The sequence below is a fragment of the Camellia sinensis genome, chromosome 10, assembly GCF_055761805.1.
Source record: "Camellia sinensis isolate YWXY chromosome 10, ASM5576180v1, whole genome shotgun sequence".
Lineage (NCBI taxonomy): Eukaryota > Viridiplantae > Streptophyta > Magnoliopsida > Ericales > Theaceae > Camellia > Camellia sinensis.
Genome location: NC_138970.1, coordinates 56,631,070 through 56,647,219, shown reverse-complemented (window position 1 = coordinate 56,647,219; position 16,150 = coordinate 56,631,070). Strand labels below are relative to the sequence as shown.

Below are 16,150 nucleotides of genomic sequence, written 5' to 3'. Positions count from 1 at the left end.
TATTAGAATTTTATTTTTTTTTTTGTCAAACACCCCTAAAATAGCCGAATCCGGATCCTCGGCCGCCCTACCCGACAGCCCTACCCGGCAGCCCCCCAAAACGACGTCGTTTTGGGGGTTTTTTGTTTTGTTTTGTTTTTTTTTTTTTCTTTTCTTCTTCTTCGTTCTTGCTTTCTCTCTCTTCTTCGCAGAACCAGAGGGGAGGGGAGGGGAGGGGAAGGGAGGGAGGAAGGAGGAAGAGAGAGAGGAAGGGGAGAGGAGGTCGTCGAGCTCGCCAGCCGGATTCGTCGAAGACTCGTCGTCGCAGGTCGTCGAGCTCGCCAATCGTCCGATCGTCGCCCGACCGCCGTCGCCGTCGCCTCCGCCTCCTCCTTCCCCACTGGTTATGGCCCCCTCCTTCCCTTCCTCCTCCTCCTCCTCCCTCCTCCTTCCTCCCTCGTCCTCTCCTTCCTCCCTCTCTTCCTCTGCGTTTTTTTTTTTTTTGAAAATTTACCCCCAAAACGACGTCGTTTTGGGGACTGCCGGGTAGGGCGGCCGAGAATAACGTATGTCAATTTGCTGGTAATCTTGAAGTTCGAGAAATTGATAACGTAATAATTATTATATTGTTAAAAAAAAAACTCTGATCTACCAATTAGAAAATATACAGACTTGAGCAACGACTGATCTACTAACAAAAGTGAGTAAGATCGAATCAAATGGTTTGATCCAGAGAGAGATCAGCTAACAAAAAAAATGGCGAATCAGAGGTTTCGTCCTCTGATTTGGTGCAGAAAATGGTCCAAGAGAGATCAAGCCATCGCAGCCGCCGCCACCGGATTCGCCATCTTCATCATCACTTTCTCTGTCTTCTCCGATTCTCGCACTAAACCATCCACCCAACAACCCCTCAATCCATCCTCCGCCCCCCTTCGGGTCCCCTTAACCCTATTGCGCAATGCCACCCACAGAGGCGCCTGTAATTTCTCTCTCTCTCTCTCTCTCTCTCTCTCTCTCTCTCTCTGTATATATATATATATATATATGTAATTATGTACTATATGTTGTGTTTTTTGGTTGCAGTTTGTTTGGATGGGAGTTTGCCTGCATACCATTTACAAAAGGGTTTTGGATCTGGTTCTAGTAACTGGGTTCTTCACGTTGAGGTCAATCACTCTTTTTTCTTGTTCTTTGTGCTTTATCATTTTTGGGTTTTTGTCTTCTTAATTGGTGGTGTCTCTGTCTCTGTTTGAAGATTGAGTCTGGCACAAAAGTTTGGAATTGGTTTTTCTCTGCTTATGGGCTGATTATTATCATTTTGTTATTTTGGGAGTTTATGCTGTATTGTTTGGTGGAGCTTGACTTAAATTAGTTGAAAGAAAATTGATTATTGAAAAGCGAGAGGGATGCTTTTGGATTATGGGTTTATATTTGTACCTATTAAAGCGTCTCCAAGGTTTACTTTTTTTTTTTTTTTCCCCATCAATTTTAAATTTGATGAAAGAAGTCCAGTTTTGGTGCTCCACCATTATTTCTTAAACTTTTCATCAAATTGAGGATGCCTGAGACCATCTCCAACGGTTCATCAAACCCAGCATCAAATTTAAAATTTGGTGAAAAAGTTACTGTTTGATGCTCTAACGGTTGCACCAAATCGATATCAAAATGAGATTTTACCAAACATTTCATCAAACTGAGAACAGGCGAAGCATTTTGGGGTGATACCAACCGGTCGACCGGCTGGTTGACCAACCGGTCAACCAGTAAAAGATTCAAACAGTTCAAAAAAAAGTTCAAACAGTTCAAAAAAAAAAAAAAATTCCCTAACTGGTCAACCAGCCGGTCGACCACCCGGTCGTCCCGGAAAAAGTTCAGAAAGTTCAACAAAAACGGTTCAGACAATTCAAAAAAAAAAAATTTCACTCATCGGTCGACCGGTCGACCACCCGGTTGTCCCGGGACAGATTTGGTGAAAGGTGAACCGTTGGAGCATCTAGTACCAAATTTGGCGAAATGAGTCATTTTTGACTCAGATTTGATGAAAAATCTGATTCACCGAGCATCTCCAACTGTTCACCTAATTTTTCACCAAATCTGAATAAAAAAATGACAATTTTCTCAATTTGATACAGAATGCTCCAATGGTTGATTTTCATCAAATCTGCTCCAGGAACAACCGGTTGGTCGACCGGTAAGGCATTTGAATTGTTTGAACCTACCTGTTTGAACTGTTTGAACCTACCTGTTTGAACTGTTTGAACCTTTTAGTGGTCGACCGGTTGGTCGACCGGTAAGGCAAAAATATATATATATATATATATATTTTGAATTGTTTGAACCTACCCATTTGAACTGTTTGAACCTTTTCGTGGTCGACCGGTTGGTCAACCGGCCGGGCAACCGGCTGGTTGACCGGTTCCTCTCCTCCAACGGTCACAAACAGTAATTTGCTAAAATCTGTATCCTGTTCTCAGTTTGATGATTTTTTTGTTCAATTCTCAATTTGATACCAGTTTGGTGAAACCGTTGGAGCTTCAAAAAGTGACTTTTTCATTAAATTTCAAATTTGATGCTAGGTTTGGTGAACCGTTGGAGATGGTCTGAAGTATTTCATCAAATTACTGTAGATAGCCGTTGGGACCATACACTGAACGACCGGCCGGTTGTCCTATTGGACAACCTCTTCTTTGCTTCAAACTTCCAGGAAATTTACACTAACCGGTTGATCGGCTGGACATCCTCCTAGTTGTCCTCCTGATTAGGAATGGCAACGGGGCGGGGCGGGGCGGGGCGGGGTCGGGGATCACCCTCCCCGTTCCCGATCCCGATGGCCAAAACTTCCCCGTCCCCGGCCCCGATCCCCGACGGGGAACCTATCACAGTCCCCATCCCCGTCCCCAACGGGGATTGGGTTTCCCCGACCCCGAAAATTTCCCGATCCAGCTCTGTTTCAACATTCAACACCATCAACAGATAAAAAAAAACAATACGAGATCATTATCAACATCGATCATCAACATAGATCAACAAAAAAAACAACAGATCAAAAAAAAAAAAATTACAAATCATCATCAACAGATCAAAAAATCAATAACAGATAAAAAAAAGAATAAAATATGTATCACCGGGCGGCGGAGGAGGATATCGGCGGATGAGGCGGCGGTGGTGGAGATTGACGCTGTGCTGCACTCCATCAGATCTGCCGTGGCAGAGGGAGGAAGAGGCGAAAGGCAACGACGGAGGAGGAGGAGCCGACGGAGGACGAGGCATGGCAGAGGAGGAGCCGACGGAGGAGAAGGCGGCGGTGGCCTGGAGGAGGAAGAGGCGGTGGTGGCCTGGAGGAGGCTCCTCCGTCTGTGTGAAGAGAAGAGAGAGAGTGAGAGAAGAGAAGAGGCTCCTGAGTTGCGTCTGTGTGAAGAGAAGAGAGAGAGTGAGAGAAGAGAGTGTGAGATAGAGAGTGTAAGAGACTGCTGAGCTGTTCTCAACCAAACCCTAAACATATATATAATATATATATATAAATCGGGGCTAACCGGGGCGGGGGTGGGGCCGGGGCCGGGGATGAAATATGTATCACCGTCCCTGGGGATTTATTTTTGAATACCATCCCCGGCCTGTCGGGGGTATTTTTCGGAGAAAAACCACTCTCATCGGGGACGGGGGGTCGGGTCCCCGTCGGGGCGGGTTCAAATTGCCATCCCTACTCCTGATCGACCAGTGGTTTGATGAAAAATGAAAACTTTCCATTGGAATGCTCGATATCACATGAAATTTTTGCTCAAATTTGAAAAAAAAAATAGTAAATGTTGGAAATGCTCTTAATCACTCCTTTCTTAAACTTTTAAGAATTAGTAATATATTGTATTCTTTATTATCTCTGAATGAAATATTCATGTATATGATAATAAATATATAAAAGCATATACTTTTTTGTGTGTCCTTTGCGTGGCGTGCTTTGCATTTTTTTGAAAATTGACATATTGGCTTGTTTGGTGTGAATTCTAATAAGGTAAAAGTCGATAATCAAAAAACAAAAGTTAACTCTCTCTCAACTAATAGATAATCATCTTATTTATGTTGTTTCTGACTACCAAACAATTTGGCACAGACTTCCAAAATAAATAAATAAACTATAAGCAATCCATAAGTTGCACTAAACAGTCCCAATGTTATCTCACATGTCTGTCTGTCCTTCTCAGGTTGGCGTGGGTTGTTGAGAGGTTTATTTGAAAACTTGTCCTTAATGTTTATGTTGTATTTTTATGTTAACAAGTAGCCCGTCTAAAAGCTTAAGCTATCAAATAGTGTGACGTTATTATTTATATTCTCAACACACCTCCCATGTGTGCACATCATGAGTAGGTCTAGGATGTGCTAAGATCATAATTATCAAACTCTCGACACGTTTATCATGTGTGGCCAGCTGCTCGTCATGAGCAGGTCTAGCATGTGCAAGTATTCTAATTATGAGTTAATCGATGTGATTAGAGCAACTTTGCTTGCTTTGATACCATGTTAACAACCAACTCATGTAATAGTTTTGTAGGTGTTAGAAAAGGTGCAGGTTAATTATTATTATTATTATTATTTTTGTCAACAGTATATCCGCTGCTTTGTTGCTGGTATGATTTAGGCCAGTTTGACCTACTCAATCAGATTGACAAGGTTGCAATTAGTCGTTAGTAAACTGTTTTTTATTTATTTTTATTTTCTTGTTGTGTTGTAGGGTGGAGGTTGGTGTGATACAATTGAATCGTGTTCTTCTCGTAAGAGAACTGAATTAGGTTCTTCAAGATATATGGATGGTCAAGTTCAATTTTCTGGAATTTTGAGCCAAGAATTGTCACAAAATCCTGGTAATCATGCTAAGTAGATTCCCATGACTTTTTATTGAAAATTTTGTAATTGGCATGCCTTGTGTTCTTTTCCTTGTTAATAAATTTTCATATTCCTGTAGTCCTCTCTCTCTCTCTCAAACAAAATTGTGAAAATTTTGAATCCTTACACATTGATGTTTACTAGTGCTGAACTTATTCACATATAGTTTTCAATTGTTCTGGTGTGACAACAGTATATCATGGTTATAAGTGTGCTTTTCTCATCCATGTATGAATGCTGGCAATCATACATCTATATATGCAGCATCTATGCTTGTGAGGATATATCTACGTATGCATATTTGTATCTATGTACATATGCATGCAAGGCCTATTCATTTTATGTACCACTGAAAATGTTATGAATACCGCGCAACTGAAAATTTGAAAACTTATCCTTCTTAAGCACACTAGATTTGTAAGAAGGTGGAATAAAAAACTAGCATGAGTCTTGATATTTTGCTGCCTCATTTTAGTACTTTGCGAAGAGTAAAAAACAAAGAATACCCCTACTGATGTTTGCAGCAATTTATCATCAATTTTGCTTTCATATGGACAGATATTGGCCAACAATAGTTTCTTCCTGAACTGCAATAACCTAACCATTGTAGCTGGTTCTTATGAAGGCAAGTATCTTGTTTATTGTTGGAACACGTCATATTCTGGTTGGACTTTCATTTTGCCACTGTTGAATTAAGAACTCACAAAATGACAGCATTTGCTGGGGCCCACATAATAGAAGAATTTCTGGCTTTCTACTTCATATATCCTTTAATCCTTAGGCCCCATAACCATATAGATACAAGGTGTTGTTCACCCCTCTCAAAGTTAAGCATTTAATTTTCAGTATTTCTTTGTTAAGCCTTCGAATTCTTGTTTTTCATGTTAGTTAGATATGATCAATGCTTGCTTTAGGATTTGGATAGGCATCTACACTCTTATTCTTATTTAATCAACAGAGGACTTTTATTGGATCATTTTGGGTATCTTCAGATTTCTTTAACTGGAACAAAGTCAAGATACGCTATTGTGATGGTGCATCTTTTGCTGGGCACCCTGAAAGTGAGTTTAAGGCAAGTCCAGTGGATGTTTTTCAGCTTGGTCAGGAATTATGCAAATTCTATTTTTTACATGTAGTGTGTGTGCATGTGTGTGTGTGAGAGAGAGAGAGAGATTTGACTAATTATGTCATCTCTTCATCTTTTCTCTATAGAATGGAACAGAACTATTCTTCAGGGGTCAGCTTATTTGGGAAACACTTATGGATGAGCTCTTGTCAATTGGATTGTCTAATGCTAGACAGGTATTGTTCTTAATTTTATAATAAAATTACTTTTTTTTTTTGGGTTAAATTAGAGTTGATAAAACATTATTCATAATTAAGCTTGTAGATGACTAATTCCTTATGCAATGGTCATTATTTGTGGGAACATAGTAACAGATTTCTTCCTTACTGTTATTTAAGGTGAAAAAGCGAACTAAGACAACAAGACCTCCTAAGGCTTAAGTGCAAAGTGATGGCTTCATCGAAGCGAGCTGGACACTAAGGAAATTTAAAAAAATAAATAAATAACATAGACAAAAACTCAATAATTCCCAAAAGTATGATGCATTTAACATTTCAAATAATAAATATCCATCAAAAGCATAAAGCATCCAATAAAATCCGACATTCCAAATACTAATATCTCACAAAAATTTAAGACATCCAACAACAAAAATCTTAAGAAAAATTTCATTTCAGTTGAGGGTTTTTTTTTTCTCCTTTCCATTTAATTAAAAATCGAAACAACAAAATTCCCAAATAAAATAATAATAATATCAACAACTCCATACTATTTCACAACGCATTTTTTAATAGCCACTTTATTGCCATAATTCTAAGGCTCACAATAGCTGCTATTTTTTTTTCTTCTGTTTTTCCGTATATGAAATTGATTACAAGATATCGCCTAAAAGACAACCAAGTAGTGCTACATACGTTATCCATCTAGAAAAATAAAAAGAAAACTACAATACTTTAGACTATGAAGCGTGGGTATTTCGATAAACATGCCATACTTGTACCAATTACGGTAACGACACTTTGTATGGTTACTTTTGCATACATATCGGGTACACGAAACATATCGAATTTGTCCTTAATTTTTGCTGTACGCCAGACGTACCTAGTGTATTCGTACTATACCTCAGTCGAAACATTATTTTCTTTTAATATATAGGTTAAATTAGTTTCATTGGAATTTATTTATGTATTTATTTTAATGCTTAGCATGATTTTAAAATAAAACTATCGTTTGTAAATTATTTAATATAATGACATTTAATTTCGATTTATATCTCTACCTTTTTTGGCATTAAATGTAAATTGTAGGTTCGATTTTAACAAATTAAACCATTTAACCAATTTCTTGCGTTACTCCAAATCAAAAATAAATATCTTTTACAAACGTATCCGGCCCTGTACTATACTTTTTTTAGATTTTACTGCATCGACATACCCGTTCCCGTACCCGTACATAGACTATAGAGAAGGACAACATTGATGTGTGGTCATCCAGAAGAAGAATAACTGGTATCTAGTGTTCAACATTTACTAGCTCTGTCACTTGAGATCGAGATGCCGATTTGTGTTTTCTTTGACCATCCAATTAGAATGTAATTTGAATTTTTCTGCCAAGGTTAAGAAATATAATACTTTATGAGCTGTGATCTGGTGTGCCGGATGTTTATTACAACTGTTTGATGGTTTAGATCAAATCATATTTGTAAAAAATAAATAAGTAAATAAATAGTGAATGCCTCTATCGCCTCACGCGTAATCCTTAAGGAGAATGCCTCATGCGCCTCGACCTCGCCTGACTTCAAGGCTCTTGAAGAGCTGAGACTTCACCTTGCCTTGCTTTTGGTCTATGCGAACACTTAGGCACACTTTTCAAAATAATCTTCCCTCTCTTCTCACTCTCATTCTGGTGGGCTGGGGGTTGATTGCATCATGTGTATGAAATTTCGTCACCAAAATGATATGTTGATTGAAGACATAAAAACATTGTGTGTTACCTGGAGCCTAAAGATAACCAAACCAAACCAAACCAAACGAAGCCTTAAGTCCCATCAAATGGGGTCGGCTACATGAATCCTTCTTCTCCACGCGGCCCTATCAAAGGCCATTTTCCAAATTCTACGATGCCTTTATGTCTGATCAAATCCTGAAATTTATTTCCATTAATAATGTGGATTAAGTTATGGTTTGCTTTTTCCCTTTTAGCTTTGCCTGCAACAGTTCACAAAATATATCAAATGAAGTGTTCATCTTTAGCCTGTTGATATGCTTGATGGGACTGTCCAAAATCAGATTTGTAGGTTCTTACTGATGCATTTGATAACTTCACAGGCTCTTCTTTCAGGATGTTCTGCTGGAGGGTTGGCAACTCTCATACACTGTGATAACTTCCGCAAAATTTTGCCAAAATATGCTACTGTCAAATGTCTTGCTGATGCAGGGTTCTTCCTTAATGTGTATGTTCTTCTACATATTATCTGCATTGTACATCCATAGTTTCACTAATTTCTTTTATGAGGAGTTTCTGATTTCAGATTATCTAAAATATTAGCTACTGATAAAATATCTTCTAATCAATGTGTATATCAGAGTGAAGTTAGCATGCTTCGACCACAGGTTGTCATAAGTGAATTTATAATTTCACCATATTATTTCTGTATTTGGCTTTGTTTCCCATCCTCACACTTTCTACCTTGATGGTTTCAGCAATTTATATGTTAGGATTCTCATGAATCCGAGATGGGCATTATTATCTAACTTTAGTGCCAGGCAAAGTGCAAATGTCCACCATATTGAACTCATTATCTATATCTTCTATGTTATGCAAATGCAACATAGTGGTCCCTTTTCTATTTTGTGTGCGCGGACATGTGTGTGTGTGTGTGTGTGTGTGAGAGAGAGAGAGAGAGAGAGAGAGAGAGAGAGAGGGATAGTATGAGACAATGACATCATTTATTGACAATTATCCACATAACCAAAACTTAGAAATGAAAATCATGATTAAATACTTGTAGCGACCTATGTGGTAATACTAAAGCTTATTTCTCTCATGAGTATATTCCTGAAATTTTATTAACATTTTCATTGTATATTTCAAATTTTACAGAAACATAATACTACTTCCTTCTTAATTTCACATGATATATATCTCTATTTTGGGATATTGACATATTTGTTTAAATCGACGTCTAAGACCTCACCTGTAGGGCCTGTGTGAAATTACTTCCTAGATATTGGAAGCTTGTTTTACCAGTACGATTGGTATGTTCACCCTTCAAGCTTGAATATGACTTTGTTTTAGTTATTCTTTCTTCATTTCAGGAAAGATGTTGCTGGACATCGTACCATTGAAACTTTTTATCAAGATGTTGTCCACCTCCAGGTTGTGACTTGGCTGTACTCTGTCTCAAGCTACATAAGCTCTATCTTTGTTTGTCTCTCATACCGGCATTTTACCATAAACAATAAAGTTGCAAATGTTTATATTTTGTTTTTACAATACTTGGGCCTGGAATTCTGCCATCTCTCTTGCTTTTCAATTTGTTTGGGGGGATAATTGGTGATATTCTTAGCTTAATTTTATGGATTTACAAGTCATGACAGATTGTCTTGCATCTACGTTACTATAAACAACTCTATAAAATTAACAAAGTGCTCTGTTCAAATTGATCACAGAGCCCATTATCTGTGCATGAACTTATGATTTAGAAAAAAAATGTTTGGTCATCCTTTGTCACATGGTCATATGTTTGGTCTATCAGTTTGACCTTCACAGTTGTTTAGGAAAATCCTTTTTTAAAATGAATGCAATATCTTTTCCTATAGTCATTGCTGATCACCCATGTTTACCTGTCATGGTGTCAGGCTGTAGCAAAAAGTTTGGACAAGGATTGTGTTGCAAGGATGGAACCATCTAAGGTGGGTATTCTATTATTTTTATATATAATGATTTTTCCTGTTGTATCACTGATTATGAAAGATGCTTTCCTCTTTTGCTGCTCAAATGTGTTGTCTAATGTGCAGTCACTGTTGTTTGTTAACTGCAATGCCAGTGTTTCTTGCCTCAAGAATTTATAAAAAACATAAAGACGCCAATTTTCCTTGTCCATCCAGCTTATGATTTTTGGCAGGTACATGTTCCATTGTTTCATTCTGGGCATGCTAATTTTTTCTAGCTTCGTGTATATATAAATATTCTCTTATTAACCTTATGATTTTTAGATAAAACACATCTTTGTACCAGATGAATCTGATCCTCATGGAAGCTGGTTCAAATGCAAGTTGAATATTGATAATTGTAATCCTAGCCAGATGGAAGTACTACATGGTATGTTACCCTGTGAATATAACAACTGGTTTTGTGGTTTTGGTTATATGAGATGTGGGCCACACAGCTGGGGCACTGAACAGTTGAGAATCTCTGTTCAAAAGCTATTGTCTTAGTGATCTCAAGGTGAAAATTAAATGAAGTGGGTTGTGATGGCGTGAATACATAACTTTTTGTTTTCTATGGGGACTGTATGTTTTTCAGCCTGAATAAGTAATCAACTGGCATTGTAGAGTTATCTTATTTCTAGGTTTACATGGACTTAGATACGAGTATCGAGGGTGGGTGTGTCCAAGTGTCAGACATTCCTAAACCCTAAATGGTAGGATACTTGGATTGCATCCAAAAGTTATGTACAGATATGTAGAAAGTTTTCTTTACTACTAAATGTGAGAATCTTCTTCTTCAAACATGGAAAAAATTAGAGGATCCAAGCATCTAATTTGGGTATGGGTGTATGACACATATTCCATACCCTTACCCTTGTCATATCTGGTGGACATGGTACATTGGAAGGAATAGAAGAGTTTATGTAACACTGATCATGGGACAGAAAATCCAATCTTAGTAGGAAGCTTAAATGAACGTCTTTGTAGGCAGTTGACCTTTATTTATGATATATATCAATGTTACTAATCTAAGCTTATGTTGATCAATTTTTTTTTTCAATCTCTGCCCATATTTTGTGATGATTCAGTGATTGGAGTTATCATATATACAGGTTATCGACATTCATTGCTGAAGGTATTAAGTGAATTCCAGCAAAACAAGGAGGGGGGAATGTTTATAAATTCCTGCTATGTTCATTGCCAGACATGGATGACTGAGACATGGCATTCTTCTAATTCCCCAAGAATCAACAGTAAGGTAAGTTTATCATTAACTCTATCCCACATGTTGGATCCCAGATGAAGGTTTCAACTTATGAAGACAAAGTCAACTTTACGTAATAGGTTTTTACATAACATCAGCCACCTTGTGTCAAAATATGGTTTGCTTTTGCAAACACATCTCTCTCTCTCTCTCTCTTTTCATTCAATTTAAAAGCTCGCTCTCATATCCATAAGGTGTAATGTAACTAGTTGGAATGTATGCTTTTCTTATCCCTCTACCCTCCGTGGAGGCTTAACACACTTTGATTGGTTTTTTACCAACCATTTGAATCTCAGGGGTCTGATATTAGGCTTTATGATTCAGTTACAATATTGAATGAGACACGTGTTCATGAATCTCCGGTGCTTGTGATAGCTGTTCTCAATTCTTATTGCTTCCAGCTCACTTAGTTTGAGCATTGTAGCATTAGGGCACTCAATTCTGCCTTTTGATTTGCCTTTTATCTTTGTTTGATGAAGAATTAGTAGAGTGACTCTGTTTTCACTGCTTGTCAAACAGACAATTGCAGAGTCTGTTGGTGACTGGTTCTTCAACAGACAAGTTGCGAAACAAATTGATTGTCCATATCCGTGCAACCCTACTTGTTATAATATAGTCTGGTAGTCTCAGCTCCATCTTCCTGACTTCGCAATCTATTGCTAATGGAAATCATCCTCACTTCCACCAAAGTGAGACCCGGGATATAAAAGATGAAGTTGCAGAAAGGAATACAGTGAACAGTTCGTGTCATAACTTCCATGGGAGAGAAGGACAACACATTTGCTGCTTTCTGCATCATAGAATCTGTATATTCATTGGAAAAATCGTAATATAGAAATTTGTCGTAATATTCGGATTTACTGTGTCCTATTATACTTTAGCCCCTCTTTCATTAAACTTGATTGATCATGAGTCTTTTTTTTGGGGATTTGTTTTGTACCTAGTTGCTTTGACTGTGATGATTGCAATTGTGCCTAGTTGCCTTTCCAGATCTTTGATGTTTATTCAAATATGAACTTGACAAGCTCATGGGGCTCACACAGAGTCTCGTTTTGATAATTTGAGTTGTTCATTTTATAAGATTTTCGTGTATATCATTTATAAAAAAATTAAATTTATCCGATAACCATAATATTGTAACCTTTTTATTTTGATAATCGTAACCTTTTAATTAATTCATTTTTTTTGAAGATAAATGTGATGAAATGTTCATTTGAATAGTTGTAACCTTTATGTTCATTTTTTATTTTTGGAGACAAACTTAATAAAATGAAAATATTATGATAATTGGGTAAACCTAATTTTTCTATGGATAATACAAAGTAAAGATTTTACAAAATAAATGATTTAGATTATTAAAACAGAACCTGTGATGGGTATCATTGATTGGTCAAGATCACTCAAGTGTAAAGTCCAACACTAGTTGTTAAGTATATCTTGATACTAATTTGCCTTGCTTATAACTATGTCAATCCAAACATTATAAGAATAATGTGATTAACCTGTACTAGTCTTATTTAATAGATAACAAAGGCTTCAATCAAATGCTTTGATTAAACTATTAACAAAACAAGATTAAATAGAATATAATGAAATAATATGCATTTCAAATTATACATTCATTGGTGTAAGATGTGATTTCAAGCCTAGAATTTAGGGTTTCAAGAACAGAGACAGGTTTATATTCTAATAGAGGATAAGGTTTGAATTTTGGCATCTATTCTGCATTAGTTTAGATTTACTATTTAAACCTAGATTATTAAATTTTGTAAAAGCAAACATCATTACAATAGAAAACATATTGTAAATCTTTAAGCATAATGTCAAAAGGTGGGATCTACTACTTATCAACTTCCACCCTATAAGATTTAAATTTAGAATCACTATCATTCAAGTTGCATTTCCCTAACCGTGTGGGGTTAAGGAAAATGAAATTAAGAATATCATTTGATGCCATTAAGTCAACCCCACAAATTTCAACCTCACATGATTTGAATTTTTTTTTTTTAAATTAAAAATTAAAATGGGATAAGCATTTTGTTTTGGGGACAGAAGATTCTGTAACTAATTTGAGAGTTAGGAGGGAATTCCATTTCCGTGAAAAACAATTAAAAAGTAATTGCAAAAAGATAGAAATGTCAGTGGAGTTTGTGCTTTGGTACAAGTAAGCTCACAACAGATACTCTATCCTTAAATCTCTCTCCTCACTGCCCCAAAATGGCTCTCTCGATAGAGGATTTTTGTCCCTCACGTAACACCCCCCAACGGATTACAAAGGAAAATATATTCTTACAAATTTTTCTTAACTGATATGTTATGCAATAATAAAATTTTGAAATTTAAAAATGATCCATTTCAATTATGTGATAGGTAGTAGGGTTCATTTGGGATGTGAGTTAACTTTTTGACTTTTTAATTATTTTAGCTTGGGATTAAAAAATCTCGTTTGTGATGGACTTTTTGATTTTTTTGACTTTTGTAAGAGAAAAAATAAAGTGATTATGATATGAATGTGACATTTTATCTTATTGACTTTTTAACATATTTTATTTTTATGTGACTATTTTAACTGAAATGTGATATGCCAAATGAGCACTAAATAAAAAATTAAAAAAAAAATAGTATATTTTGTTAATTTGTATAGCCTTGCTTAGTCATTATGAACAATGTTATGTTTGCCAAATGTTTTGACCATTTATATTTCAATACAATAAGGAGTTGTTTAAGATGTTCTAAATAAGTACTTTTTATGAAATATGGGTTGAGTATGGGTTAGGTTTGAAGTGATGTGATAGAGAGGTGATGTGACTTAAATAAGATGATGTGATTTAAATAGGATAGTGACTTTTTGACTTTTTGATTTTTTAAAAAGATGACAAACAAGGCCTAAGTCCTATGTTCATATTATTGTCATGTTTGGATGACACAAATCTTAAAGGAAAATAAAAATCTCATTACTTATTCAAGTATTCGGTTGTCACTACTACAAAAAATAGTTAAAAATCACACTTTGACAAAAAAAAATATCTCACTTTTATTGGAAGTGTGATAAAAAAATTAGATTGATATTTTAATCACACTTAATTTGATTGAGTGTGATAATATTCATTTTTTATGTCACTTTTCAATTAAGTGTGATTATATATATATATATATATATATTTTAATCATACATTCTAATTAAAGTGTGATTATATATACACTACTACTTTTTAATCACACTTTTTAAATAAGTATGATTAGATATATTTTTTTTAATCACATATTCTAATTAAAGTATGATTATTTATATATTTTTTAATCACACCTTCTAATTAAAGTGTGATTATATATACACTACTACTTTTTAATCACTTTTTAAATAAGTGTGATTATATATATATTTTTTAATCACACATTCTAATTAAAGTGTGATTATTTATATATTTTTTAATCACACCTTCTAATTAAAGTGTGATTATATATACATTACTACTTTTTAATCACACTTTTTAAATAAGTGTAATTGTATATACATACATATATTTAATCACACTCCACTACAAGAAAAAGGATCTTTGGTGACTAAAAAAGCATATTTGGTCGCTGAAAGTATAGGTTTTGGCGACTAAAAAAATTTAGTAGCAAAAAATATAGGTTTTTGAGAGAAAATCTATTTGGTTGCCAATATATGGCTTTTACCGACTAAAAAAATTTTAGTAGCCAAAAGTAAGGCTTTTTGGCGACTAAAAAAAAATTAGTAGCCAAAAGTGAGGTATTGAGTGACTAAAAAGATGTTTGGTCGCCAAAAGTGAGGCTTTCACCAACTAAAAAAATTTTAGTAGCCAAAAGTGAGATTTTTTGGCGACTAAAAAAAATTTAGTAGCCAAAATTGAGGCATTGGGAGACTGAAAAGATGTTTAGTAGCCAAAAGTGAGGCTTTTTGGCGACTAAAAAGAAGTTTAGTCGCCAAAAGTAGTAATTTTAGCCGAGAATTAAATTTTTTAATGACTAAAAAATAATTAGTAGCCAAAAGTATAGAATTGGCGACTAAAATTATGTTTAGTTGTCAAAAGTGATTTTTTTTTTCCTAGTAAATAATTTATTTTTGCATAAATTATGTTCAATAAAAAATAATTATCTTTGTATATATACTTTTATATTAATACAGGTCTATGTATTATATAAATAATATATGTTGCATATATAATAATGTGGTGTTATAGAGGTGTAGTGGAAAGAGTGTGTAGTATAAGGTTTATTGTGTGAGAGGCTAGTGAGTGTAATATGATTTTTTTTTCTACATCTAAATGTTATTAATCACACTTAAAAGGTGTCATCTAAATGTTATTAATCACACTTAAAAGGTGTGATCTAAATACTATTAATCACACTTAAAAAGTGTGATCTAAATATTTTTAATTACACTTAAAAGGTGTGATCTAAATGTTATTAATCACACATTTTAAGTGTGATTAAAAATGATCCATTTTAATCACACTCTCATAAATCACACTTTAATAAAATTTAAAAAGTGTGATTAAACAACATACATCACACAAAAAAAGTGTGATTTTTATCTGTTTTTGTAGTAGTGTGTTAGTAATCCTCAATGAAAAAATAGTAAAATTTTAAATATTGTGGACCTAATTATTATATTTTACTTTTAAAAAAAATGTGAGATTACTATGAGGAAGTGGGAGAATTTGATTCTTACATAATTTGGGAATGTGATAGATAATCAACGGTTACTTTTTTTATTTTAATTCGTTCCAAACACACACAATCATATTCTCTTTTCTTTTTAAGATTCCTATAATCCAAACTTATTATGAGTACACCACATTAAATAATAAATATAAATAATTAAAACAAATGGTAAGCATGCCATTGGTGCATGGATTAATTTGTTAAAATTTCCCATAAGGATCCAAATTTTGGTTTTTAATTGAGAGGACCATCACCATCATCACCTTAATGGTTCCAAAAACAAGCAAAAGAAAACAGCCCATTTGATGATGACAATTCAAATGTCAAAACCCATGTATGATT

At 35.0% G+C, this 16,150-nt stretch overlaps 1 protein-coding gene across 1 annotated transcript; it reads left to right on the top strand.

Annotated features, from left to right (window-relative positions):
• Nucleotides 1–529: 529 nt before the first annotated feature.
• On the top strand, nt 530–12,178 carry LOC114320783 (pectin acetylesterase 5). Its single transcript, XM_028267848.2, has 12 exons — nt 530–958; nt 1,063–1,145; nt 4,706–4,835; nt 5,850–5,929; nt 6,070–6,159; nt 8,251–8,375; nt 9,241–9,301; nt 9,784–9,837; nt 9,972–10,049; nt 10,141–10,246; nt 10,968–11,113; nt 11,639–12,178. The coding sequence occupies exons 1-12, from the start codon at nt 736–738 to the stop codon at nt 11,741–11,743; spliced, it is 1,281 nt and encodes a 426-aa protein (XP_028123649.2). The 5' UTR covers nt 530–735; the 3' UTR covers nt 11,744–12,178.
• Nucleotides 12,179–16,150: the final 3,972 nt, after the last annotated feature.

Excerpts from the sequence above, each read along its gene's own strand:
- LOC114320783 (XM_028267848.2), top strand. The coding sequence starts at position 736 with ATGGCGAATCAGAGGTTTCGTCCTCTGATTTGGTGCAGAAAATGGTCC. Across the intron at positions 959-1,062 it reads TGCCACCCACAGAGGCGCCT|TTTGTTTGGATGGGAGTTTG; the intron begins GTAATTTCTCTC and ends TTTTGGTTGCAG. Across the intron at positions 10,050-10,140 it reads CAGCTTATGATTTTTGGCAG|ATAAAACACATCTTTGTACC; the intron begins GTACATGTTCCA and ends TATGATTTTTAG.